Here is a 12861-nt window from a genome sequence, read left to right as displayed (position 1 = left end):
CTCTTTGGGTAGTGGTTTAGGAGGAACACATTCTAAGACCCTCAGTGAATGCCTGAAGTCATAGCTAGTCCTGAGCACTATATATACTATATTTGTTCCAGTGTGTACACATCTATGATAAAATTTAATTTCTATGTTAGAAATACTAAGAGATTAACAGCTAGCCATAAAATAAAGCATTCCAATACAATACTGTAATAAAAAGTGTATAAATATGGTCTCACCTTACCACAGATCTCAAATTCCATCATGCCAGAGTAATTTTTCTGGACTTCAGCTGATGTGGGTAACATAAACTCACCCCCCCCCGCCCCAGAAAGAAAACTGACAAAACAAACCAAGCAAACAAGACAAATCCATGTATAAGATGAACCATTCTTCTAAAAGTCATCAGTCTCCAGACTGTGCATTTTAACTGTAAATCACGGAGGTAAGGAAGGGTGAAGGTCTTGTGAGCCCGTGATGGCTGCCCTTTGCCTGCCTGCTGTAGCTCTTCACAGCGATGGGGATTTACACCCTTTTATCCCCCCATTTGAGCTTTAAAATACTTTTGAAGTTAGACTTGAGCATTTCTTTATTTGGAGGAAGTTTTTAGAATCATTAAAATTGGCATGGGTAAAAGAAATTTTGGAGCCAGAATCCACACCAAGATTTAATGGTTTTCAAAGCCATTTATTTTGCCATAGGTGGATCTCATGATTTCAATTTTTAGGGTATGGATATTTCCCAGTGAGAGCCTGCAAGCATTCCCTGCCATTTGAGGACAGCATTTAGATCTCAGTTTTATTATCTGTATATGCTGCATGCCCTAGGCTTCAGGGAGGAATGTGATATACACAATAACAGAGCCATTATTCCTCAGTGTTTGCCAATGTGCCTGCGAGTTGTTTCTCTGTAGAGTGTAGTTGTTTCATCCAACAAGTACGGCTCGGGTTTATCCAGTTTACTTTAACAGAGACAAAAACTTCCCTAAAGAACCTTTATTTTTAGGGCAGTACATTATACATTTTTTATGTTATTCACAAATGAAAGCACAATTCAGAAAAATGTATATTTTCAGATTAATCAAAATATGCCATGCGAGGTATGCAATGGGGGCCATTTCTTGAATGGAAGCAATACATGTAACTGGTATGTCATCTTCTCCTTTTTGTTTCTCTTCCAGATTCCTCGGTGTTACTCAGTTTTCACCTACACATGCCAGGAAGGCATTTCCATGTTTTGATGAACCAATCTACAAGGCCACTTTCAAAATCAGCATCAAACATCAAGCAACCTATTTGTCTCTCTCCAACATGCCCGTGGAAACATCTGTGTTTGAGGAAGATGGATGGGTAACAGATCACTTTTCACAGACCCCTCTCATGTCCACATATTATTTAGCCTGGGCGATTTGCAACTTCACATACAGAGAAACTACTACCAAGAGTGGGGTTGTAGTAAGTATTTTCAGCCTAATGATGTTTGCATAATGTACACCCTGTAAAGTAACCTGATTTCTAGGATAAGAGGCATTGCTCGTAGTGTCTTCACACCTGACAAACCAAAGTCTTTAGCTATCGGAGGTTAAATGTAATCCTCGTTTCCAAGTTAAACAGGAACTATTTCCCCACCCCGCTAACACTCTATTTTCTATTCCTCTACCCATCCTTATCCCCTGTTTTCCTGGGTGCATTTTCTGGGTATGCCTAAAACAATTCTTGCCTTTTCAAGAATTGATTCCTATTGCTTCTTTCTATTAATGATTTCTCGCGAATGTATAGAAAACGTGACAAATGATACAATGGACTCCACATGCTTAGTAGCCATATCTGAGGAGGAAGAAAATCATATATAACAGAATTAAAGTCCCTGAACATTAATTCTCGACCTCACTGCCTTGCCCTCTCCATGAGGAACCCACTTGGTATTTGTCCTTTCCATGAAAATTTTTGTTCAGTTCTTATATGTCTTAGTTAGGGTTTCTATTATTGTGAAGGGATGCCATGACTATGGAAACTCTTAATAAGGAAAATATTCAGTTGGGGCCGGCTTACAGTTTCAGAGGTTTAGTCCATTATTGTCTTTGTGGGAAGCATGGCAGCATGCAGGCAGACCTGGTGCTGGAGAAGGAGCCAAGAGTTCTACATCTGGATCAATAGTCAACAGGTAGTGACACTGGGTCTGGCTTGAACATTTGAAACCTCAATCCCATCCCCTGTGACACACTTCCTCCAACAAGGCCACACCTCTTTTTTTCATTTTTATTAAATTGGGTATTTCTTATTTACATTTCTAATGTTATTCCCTTTCCCAGCTTCCTGTTCATCAGCCCACTAACCCTCCCCCTCCCCTTCTATATGAGTGTTCCCTTCCCACCCACCCCCCACTACCACCTCCCATCACCACCCCCCCAACAATCCCCTACACTGGGGGTCCATAGTGCCACTTGCTAGGAGCCCAAGGGGGCTATTTTCCTTCAAACCACCACATTGTATATGCTTACATTTGCTTATAATACTTAGCATATTTTAAAAATCCAAGAAACTTTAGTATAGCTGTTAACCTACATTGTGTGCTTATTTCATTTACTCTTCGTAGGTAATGTGAGGTACTGCAGGGATTGTCTGCACTAAATTTATGACAAATATTCAGTGGCTTACTTTGCTGCCCTCTTTAGTGACATCAGCATGTTCTAAGCATGTTCCTACTGCGCTGTGCCATGAAAGACTAAGCCATTGTGAATGAACAATTTCTTTCTCACTTCAATTTCTTTCACAATAGCTATGCATCTATTTTAAATTTCACATCAATTATAAAAGCACTGTGTTTCTCCTTTTCCCACAAGAGTAGTTGGGTTTAAATAGAGTGAATAAACTTTCCAGGGTTAAAAAAACCCACAAGTCAAATCTCTTAGTTTGTCCTTAAGGTTTAGGCTTTCTCTCCTGTATCCAGGGACTCTTTTACCATTTGACCTGTGTGCCTTTGAGAGAATTCACCTTGCAGTCTTCTCCATCACATAGCTCCTACATTCCATTTTCCTTGAACACAACACGATAAGTGAATAGAAAGTTATGTTTTTAATCTGTAGAGATTCATAGCTCTATAATAACCTAAATTTTGAAAAATAGTTTTGGCTACAGAATTTTTCCTCACTGTTCCTTTTAATTGAAAATCACTGTGGAGCCTGCTTTAAAAAAGTAAAATCTGCTTGCATACAAAATTAATGCCATTATAGAAAAACTACAGCGTGAATTCATCTGTGTAATCATTAAAATAATACCCTTAATGCTGAGTGTAGAGGCCTAGCCGGCATGTTAGTCTTTCGGACTTACAATAATTTGAAATGTTGAATTCCTCTGATGCTTGTTGGTTTCTGCTACGGACACTTCAAGGCTGTATTCCTTGGACCACAGGAAAGGACACAAAGGAACATGAACACATCTCATCTCCTTATGTGTCTTCAAAAGTTGATGACTGACTCTCGGTGGCTTAGCTAGCATAAAGTACCCTAGAAGTGCTTCTGCCTAGTATGTTTTCTTTAGAGGACCTTAAAAGTATCCTCAACCCCACATAACCATGTGTGCTGCTGTGATCCCTTTGTAAAACCACTCAAGGTTTTTAGATGTGACTTTGTATTCTTAAGAATCTCTAAGTTGTCAGTAAACACTTTTTACACTTACACTTCGTAATTTTAATGTGGAAAAGATAAAGCATTGGTAGCAGAGAACGTTGTAAAGTTCAGCTGAAAGAAAAATTCAGACTGTATAATCTAAAAATACCACAATCAGTAAAAAGAAAAACAGAACGGCCATAGGGAGCCCTTGTTTATCAACTGTGGAAATACAGTTTGAAACTCCACTCTCTTTTTCTGTCACCCCTTTGAAATCCAATCTGTTTTTCTTCTCACTGACTTTCCCCTTTATTACTGCAGGGCATGTGGGAATGGCATTTCTCAACCCTTAGCATCTGGAACGAGAAGAGATTTCGCTCTAGCATCTTGGTTGTGGGATGGTCTGGGGAGGTCCAGGTGGTCATATCCACTGAGAAGCTGCAGCAGTTTTGTTTGAGCTGTGAGGAAGGAAATTGAGAAGCAGATTAATAACAAGGAGCTGACTCTCACAGTGGCCTGGATTCGAATACTACAGCAAGCCTCGTCACCATCATCATCTGCATTGAAAACTGCCTAAACTTTGTATAACACTGGTTGAAATAATTACAAACAGGAATCTAAGATGCCCCCCTCTTGTATGGGGGTTGCCAATGCAAATTAGATATTTAATCCTAGTCTCCAAATGCATTGCGTTTATCCATTTCTAAAACAGCTTAACATTTTTTTTCTAAATAGTAGTTAATGTTTTCGAATTGAGAGGTTGCACATAAAATAACTTCTGGCTTCTCTTGAAGAATTGAAAGATCTTATAACATTTGACTCACATCTGTTTTCTGTAGTACTTGGTCATTCCTTTTCTTCTCCAACAGACATTTATGGGCCAGATATCAGATACTGTTGTACACTGTGGTCATCCTGCAGAAAATAGTAAAACCCTAGTTGCTTCTAGGGATCTTGTGTTCTAATGAGAAGCAGCAGCATTCACACATGTAGCATGTATGGTGGTGATTGACGCCTAAATTAGGCGATTAGCAGTCAATTTACATTTGCCATTTATTTCTCTTGGCAACAGTCTTCAGATCAGTTGTGTTCTTTTGTGCTCAGTTTGTTTCAGAGTTGTAGAATACCTCCTGCAATCCTGTATACAGTGAGATTTTAGCCTTAATCTGGGAGCACAATTCAGGAGGATAATCAGGCACTGCACCTAAGGAGAACACAGTCACCAATATGAATTAGTACCACTAGTATTCATTAATTGTCCAGTAGGAGGAAAAAAATCCAAAGCCCATTGGAAGACAAAGAAATTGCTAACAATTGCAGTATAGGGATGTGTCTCATGAAGGAGAATGGAGTAATATTCTGAATGATGACTTGGTCTTAGGGAAGAAGATGTTATGTGCATGCTGTGCTTAGTTGGGGAAATGTTATCAGGGGAAGATATAGAGGTAGGAAGTCTGTATGGAAATTAGTGTGGGAGAATGACTACAGATGGGGTTTTATCATCAGATTTATCTGTTCCTGGATTCTTGCCTTGCTCCTCCATGACTTAATTCATTATTTAATCTCTCCCTTTTCTAGTTTTCTTGTTTGGGAACTGAAAGTATGTCTTCTTCCTTTACTGTGCTATTTTCATTCCTGTCTTGGCAAAACAAGCTACTATAAGATGGGTTTCCCTTATATGACGGTTTTATTATGTCAATAGTAATGTTCGTGGTATGGAGTTGAAGCACACAGTGGGAACAACTTGTCTTTGCTTAGTGTTGTCTGGCTCTCAGATGGGGCAACATGATGTCTTGCCTCTTAGAGTCAGGGACAGAATCACCTGAGCTGGTATTTGAAGGTTTATTATTTGTGTCCTGAGAGGTCAGCTGGAGCTGTGGGCCATGGCATTGGCGTGTGGTGTCTGCATGACCCAGAATTGCTTAAAAATATGGCAGCATTAGAGAGATTCAATTTCTTACATGATAGTTGATAATACTGTTTCAGTTAGGGCTTCTAGTGCTGGGAAGGAAAGGGTTTATATGGATCACGTATCCAGAGTTCTAGTCTATTGAGGGAAACCAAGGCAGGAACTCAAATTGAACAGGAACCCAAATGCAAGAACTCACACAGCAGATAAGAAGGACTATTACTTACTGGCTACCTTCTCATATTTGCTCACCCTGCTTTCTTACAGAACCCTGGACAGCCCTGGTGGTACTACCATCTATATCAATGGTAGCCTCTTCTGTATCAATTACCAATCAAGAAAATGTTCCACAGACTTTTCTATAGCCCAGTCTGATGGAGACATGGTCTCAACTGTGGTTCCTTACTCAAAGATGACTCTAGCCTGTGTCACAGTTGACACAAAATTATCCAGGACAAAACATCAAAAGTAAATGTCCTAATTAGCTATGTGAGAGCTGTATGGTGTTGTTTCTGATGTCAGACTTTATTATTGCTGTGCACAGTGTTTTTCAGAAATGAGTTACTAATGGTAGTCTAGGCTCAACAGAAGCATGCATGCCTGCCAGCGCTTGAAGGAAGGAATACTGATATTTTTTGGTCTTGTTTCAAAATTAACAGTCTACACTCTCTGTTCATGAATTACATCTAGCCCACACACATAGAATATATACCCTATAATGGGCATCATCCTGTTAATACCATCACAATTATATTTCAGATCCACAATCTTACAAGCTGGCTGAGACCCAGGCACAGACAAGGTCACTCAGATTGACTTCTTGGGCAGATCCCTTCTCACCCTGAAGACCTGTTTTGAAGAAAATCAAGTAGTTCATTCTTCTTCCATATCCTACAACCCAGAGGCACTGTAAGGTTAGAACATGATTGTAGTAGCCATTTGTATTGCAGAACAGAAAATGACAGGAAACCCCAGTAGTCAATGTCCTGAAGCAAGCCCGAAATCCAACTGGTTAGTCTTACCAATTCTTCAGCGAGGTCTCAGTGCTGTTCCCTGTGAGTTGTTTTCTGGGCATTTAACATCATCCTCTGGGCTTTTAATTTTGCCTTTGAAGAATTTCTTTTCCAAATACTGAATAGCTTGTATTTACAACAGGATAACCTCAGCTCCATTCTTCTATGGGCAAAACTGAATTCCACAAGCTCTGTAACTTTACTGCTAAGCAAGTATACTTATGAAAATCATTATTGGATTTTAATCAATCAGGCTATATCCATTCTCTCAGACAAGACTAAACCCATAGATGTCTTTAAGATAAACCTTTTCTGTGTAGAGGCTTTGTGGAATAAAGATTCTCATATACTCATTATTTAACACAGGGAATTCATGAGACATGCCTTTATAATTTTTGTAAAGACACTTCTCTTTGAGAAAGCCTTGGGGTACTACTTCAAGAGGATCTGAGGGCTTAGAGAACAGTGGCTCTTGCTTTAGCCTCAGGCTGTGTTTCATGAGGGTGATCTATATTATTATTATTTTCTTGAAAACTGTTCTTTACTTTGATAATCTTCCATCTAATGAGGCTAAAAAAGAGAGAGAGAAACTGTTTAAATTAGCTCTTTTCTACTTCTAAATTATTGTTAAGATTAGACAGTTAATTCTTAATTTTACGTCATCTCTTTTTATAAAACTCAAAGCTAGTGAGAAGAATCAGGTACTGCGTTCACGTTTTTTTGCTAAAAAAATTTTAGTTCTGTAGATGCATTCCATATTTTCCTTGGTACTTAAGATAACCAAGCAGCAATCATTTCTTGTAGTGTATAACAAAAGCCATTCTTTATTCTGCTTATTTTTTCTGCTTATTTTTTATATGTATTATGGTATATACATATGTGTGTGTGTGTGTGTGTGTACTTGCGGTCAAGTATATGTGCAGATTTATTCATCCATATGTGCACACATTGGGGGCACAAATTGTTGAATATTTTCCTCTATTGTTCATTTTTTTTGACAGATAGGCACTCTCACTGCACCTGGAGATTATCATCTCACCTAGAATGTTTGGCCAGTGAACCCTTGGGATACGCCTGTCTCTGAAAACCAGACATTTATAATACCTGGCTTTTATGTGGTTGTTATGGATCTGAATTAAGGTTTTCATGCTATCATAGGAACCATTTTGCCCAGTGAACTATCTACCCAGCTTCTAAAAACACTCACTATAAAAAAAAAAAACACTCACTGTAAGTATCCTTTGAGTCCTTGCTAACCACCTCTCTGAGGTCCACAGGCTTCTGCTCACCCCTCCCATTTCCAGGGTTTGCCAATTGTTGTACACTCTCTAGTCCCAAAGTAATGCTTCATGTTTCTAAATTTTTTTATGAAAAGGTTTTAGTTCCAAAATTGGTTCAAGTTAATACTGCTGATTTGGATATCATTCTAAGAATTAGCAATAAAATAATTCTGCTCATTGATTCTGAGTCAAGAGTTAAAAAAAAAATACTGAGTCCATAATGACTTATCCCTGTTTCACAGGGTCTGGGGGTTTGGCTCATTTCCTGGGTCTATCTTAAGAGCTGGGGTCAGAGCAAGAGCGTCTCTACTAAGTGTCTCTACTTAATGTTGACGGTCATGGAATCTCAAGTTAGAGTTTACATATGGGCTATTTACTCTTCATTTCTCCACGACGCTAACCTGTAGGCACTGAGGCAGATGGCCTCATGTTGGTGGACTAGTTAATTGTGACTCCAGCTTTCCCAAGAGGTTACATGATCCACTTGTTCTATTATTAATGATTTTATTGATTACATTCACTACCATCTTCTTTATCTTCTTTTCTTTTTGCAAGATGGGCTGAATGCTCTGTCTGACTCATTCTAAGAATTTGAACAGTGTTGCTTCTGTGTGGTATGTGAGCCAGTAGTCATTTGCCTCATTTTCTAGGGGAAGTAGCACATGGTGTCTTTCAATGGGAATAGTGTCACAGAATTTGAAGCTCCCTTTTAAGACTATCACAGTTGTTATTGACCTTATAAGAGGTAAGTATATAAAACCATAATTTTAGTACTTAACATAGTACTCATTCTCATTTAAATAGATGACATTCAGATATCTTAAAAGGGAGATGTGGTACCTAAATTTGAGTGGCATGTTGAAGCCAAGTTGTAGAAGAACTTGATGCTGGTTAAATTTTTAACATTTCACTTCGTCAACAGAAAGAGACACTGGAAAGTTAAAAGCTCAGGTCATGATATTATTAGACTATTAGATAATTATAAGCTATTATATTTACTGTGTATTATTAGATAATCTCCATGCACACAATGTGCAATATATGTTGTTAGGAGGAGACTGGAACCTAGAGTACTTTAAACAAAGACAGATTGGAGTACAGTAGCAGTTAGAGTTGAATGTGGATACAGTTGGAAGTAGATAAGACATAATAAATGTGAAAGACATTTGAAGGGAGGAAATAGTAGAACTTGGTGAGGGACATGAAATAGGAAAAAGAGACCTTGGAGAAGCCACAGATCAAATAATCAAGAATGACTGTAACCTACGCTACAGATTCACTGTGTTTAATTTTTATTTTTGACATTATAATATAATTATAACTTTTCTCCATTTCCTTTCCTCCATCGAAACCCTCTCATATTCCTCTCCCCTCTCCCATTCAAATTAATGGCCTCTTTTATGTAAATTTTTATTGCATATGTGTATGTTTGCATATGCATATGCATATATGTATATATTCATAAATATAACCTATTCAATGTATGTAATGTTATTTGTATGTATGTTTTCTGAGCTGACAGTTTGGTGCTGTGGAACCAATTGGCATGCTCTTTCCTTGAAAATCATCATGGCAACAAAAGCATTTTTGTTCTCTAAAACTAAGCTTTTAGAAACATGATTTATAGGCTAACGTATTTACTCTATTAAAAATGATTGTGTAGCCTGGATTGGTGGCTCATACCTTTAATCCCAGCATTCAGGAGTCAGAGGCAGGTAGATCCCTGAGTTCAAGGACTGTCTGGTCTATAGAATAAGTTCCAGGATAGCCAGGGCTACACAGAGAAACCCTGTTTCAAAAACACCAAAATCCAAACCAACCAACCAACCAACCAACCAACCAACCAACCAACCAATTAAAAAAGTAGCAAAACAAAATAAAACAAAGTAGCAAACCTAACAAATGTGTAAAAGTTTTTTTGTGTGTGCTTGTGTGTGTGTGTGTGTGCTTGTGTGTGTGTGTTATCAGCAAGCAACAAAATAAGATCAAGTAAGAAGGAAAAATATATTAGAAATAGATTGGAGAATACTCTCTCTCTCTCTCTCTCTCTCTCTCTCTCTGTCTGTCTCTTTCTCTCTTGTTTTGGCCTTGAACCTGTTACTGAATTTATCCTTTAACTCTCTGTACTGTGCTCCTGAGTGCTGGGATTACAATCTGACCTGCTATTTTGTCTCTTTCTGGGGACAGACTCCCTTGCGTTTTTTTGGTTTATATGCTCTAAGTTTGTGTGTTTTCCATATTGCTGTGTCATTAAGGGATACTTATTAATTCTAAAACTCATGGTGACTATATTAATTGCCTTTGCCTGCACCAGATAACCAACTGCAGATGTTGCTTATAGAGTACCCTGTGGCAAATAGGGACATTAATATCTTCTTCAATAAAAAAGGAAATTCCTAGTGAAGGTTGTTTGGCTACCAATATATTATACTTGCCCAAAATCTGAAGTTTAGTTTTTATTGTTTAGACTGACAAAAACCAGAAGGTATATATAACATGTTTGTACACATGTATATATCTATGAATGGATATGCATGTTCAAATAATGCACATTTCTGATGCTCATTCTTCTACTGCAGGATTCTGACTATACATTTCAAATGTGGGATTGCCATTCTGTGTAGTTTTCTGGCAAAAACAAAATTGGGATTTTATGCTGTATGTAACCTAAGCATATATTGTAGTGGACTTAAAATATTAGGAGCTCTGTTGTCATTGGACATTCTGGTTTGATTGCATTACAAATGTAATAATAGCCCATAGAGAAAGGAAAAGAAATAGTAACAAAGGAGTTGAACTACAACCTATTTAGGAACCTTAGGCAATGCTTTCTGCCCACGCCAGGAGAGTTAATCCTTCCTTGGTACTCTTAGAATAGTTTGTTTGCTCATGTCTTATAGGCATTGTTCTGCTGTCTGTCACTTTATCTAGTGGCCTGGGTTGCTTCTCTAGAAGGTATTTTTACTGACCTTTGTAGGATCAGCAGTTCCTATTTTATGTCTAAGATGGCATGTTCTCAGTAGAATTCTACTAGATATCCAAATAATGGATTTCTTGAGAGATGTCACAATGTCAAGGGTTTCCAAGACCTTTTTATTAGGTTAAAATGTGGGACCTGAAAATTCCCTAGGAGCAATTCTTATAAATATTGAAATTTAAAGAGTAAATGATGAAAGACAGGTGTATCGCCCATAGGGAGCTCTGCAGGGAAATGTCAACCAATAGCCTGAGGAAACAGAGTTGAGATGCAGAAGAGGAAAAGGATCCATTCCTGACTGTAGGTTCTGGAGAAAATAGTATGAGGCAAAAGGGATGAGGTAGATCATAGCACTCAGAAAGGCGGTAATCATTGCTTTCTATGCAAGGAAACTAAGTCAAAGTACTATGATCAGCCAGTGAGAGCTTGGACTCACATAATGGGTGGGTTTGTACTGACTGAGTGACGTGAAGTCACATGCATGTCTATCTTGGGACTATGACATAGATCACTTCTCCTAGATGAGAGAGATTGCTGATTCAGATTTGGGTAATCCAGTGAGGTCTGCAGCAACATGGGCAGGTTATATAGGTAGGTGTTGAGTTTGAACCTTTAAAAAAATAAGGAGATAGTACTGATGAACTTTTAAACATTTCATTAGTGCAGTAGAAGCAGAGCCAGTAGCCTCTATTAAGGGATAAATTCACAGGGGAAAAATGGATGCAATACATATGCATGGATATAGAACTACTTGGAGAATCCATCTCACTCCAGTGAAAGTCGCTGTCACCAAAAAAGAAAAAACAAATGTCAGCAAAGGGGGACACTATTCACAGCTGGTGGAAATGGACTCAGGACATCAGTATGGCAGTTCCTCACAAAACTAAAAATAGCAATACCATATGACCCAGCTACACAATTCCTGTATGGACCTGAAAGTTTCCAGGTCTTATCACAGAAATGCGTGCATATTCATGAATATTAATATGCTAGTCACAATACCTAGGAAATGGAACATGCCTAGATGTTTACCAACATATGAATGGATAAAGAATATACTTAATGGAATTTTACTTAAATCCTGACATTTGCATGATAATGCATAAAACTGGAAATGAGCAGGTTAAGTATCTTAAGGCAGGCTGAGAAAGACAGTCAACATATTTTCTTTCATATAAGTATTCTATAGTGTGTGTGTGTGTGTGTGTGTGTGTGTGTGTGTGTTATAAAACTAGAAAGGGAGCCATGACGGAGGGAGAAAAGACTTAAGGTAAGGATGGGATAAAGACAGAAGATAAAATAAAATGCATGTGGCATAAGGGCAGAAGAGGGACTATTGTGTGGAGAAAAGGTGCGAGCAAGATCAGTTAAGGGGATTATGGCAGAGAGAGGGATAAGGGAATGAACGGGTAAGGACAAAGTATGTGTAAAACGCCACAACGAAGTAAATTATCTTGTGTGCTAACCTAAAAAAAAGACATTTCTAATTTTTTTTTGCAAAATTTCCATTAAATCCCAAGAGAAGAAATATGGAGTAGGCCAGAGATTTGCTTAAAGATGAACACCATTGAAAACATCAGGTGCGTTTACATGGGAGGCAGAGTGGTAGTCTGCAGGGTTGTGTTAATAACAGAGGAAGGAGACCATAGCGGCTGAATCTAGTTAATGGAGAGGGTTTAGATTTTCCAGCCCCAAGGTTTCCAGGGGATCATAGTGTAATGGAGTGTGCCTCAGCAAATCTCTATTCCCTGCTGACTGGCTTGGGTTGATGGTGGATTCAGTGATAGATGTTAATGGGTTTTGTTATACAATCCACTATTTATCAAATGCCCGGAGGTGTAAGAATCTATATATGAAGTAGAAGCCCAGGGACAGCCTAGTAAAAAGGCACAGTAACCGTCTGCACAGACACGTTGGGTGGTAAGCAGCGTCCACTGCTGTAGCAGAGTCATACTTGATAATGCGTGTGATAGGCTCTCTGTCGCTTAGCCACGTATGTTTCTGTCTCTGTAAAGAGATGGGACAGAGTTCTGGTTGCCTCCCTTTTCCTTCAGTTTCCCTGGAAAGACTTCGAGTGACTGCACCTTATT

At 38.5% G+C, this 12861-nt stretch overlaps 1 protein-coding gene across 1 annotated transcript in view; it reads left to right on the top strand.

Annotated features, from left to right (window-relative positions):
* The window catches only part of Trhde (thyrotropin-releasing hormone degrading enzyme), a 404767-nt gene that overhangs the window by 12980 nt on the left and 378926 nt on the right, over nucleotides 1-12861 (top strand). Inside the window, 1 exon segment of the mRNA NM_001108991.2 lies at nucleotides 1166-1439. Coding sequence (NP_001102461.1) covers nucleotides 1166-1439 — 274 coding nt within the window.

The sequence above is a fragment of the Rattus norvegicus genome, chromosome 7, assembly GCF_021556685.1.
Source record: "Rattus norvegicus strain SHRSP/BbbUtx chromosome 7, alternate assembly SHRSP_T2T, whole genome shotgun sequence".
NCBI lineage: Eukaryota > Metazoa > Chordata > Mammalia > Rodentia > Muridae > Rattus > Rattus norvegicus.
The sequence above is the reverse complement of the archived record's forward strand: the minus strand, read 5'-3'. Positions and strand labels throughout refer to the sequence as shown.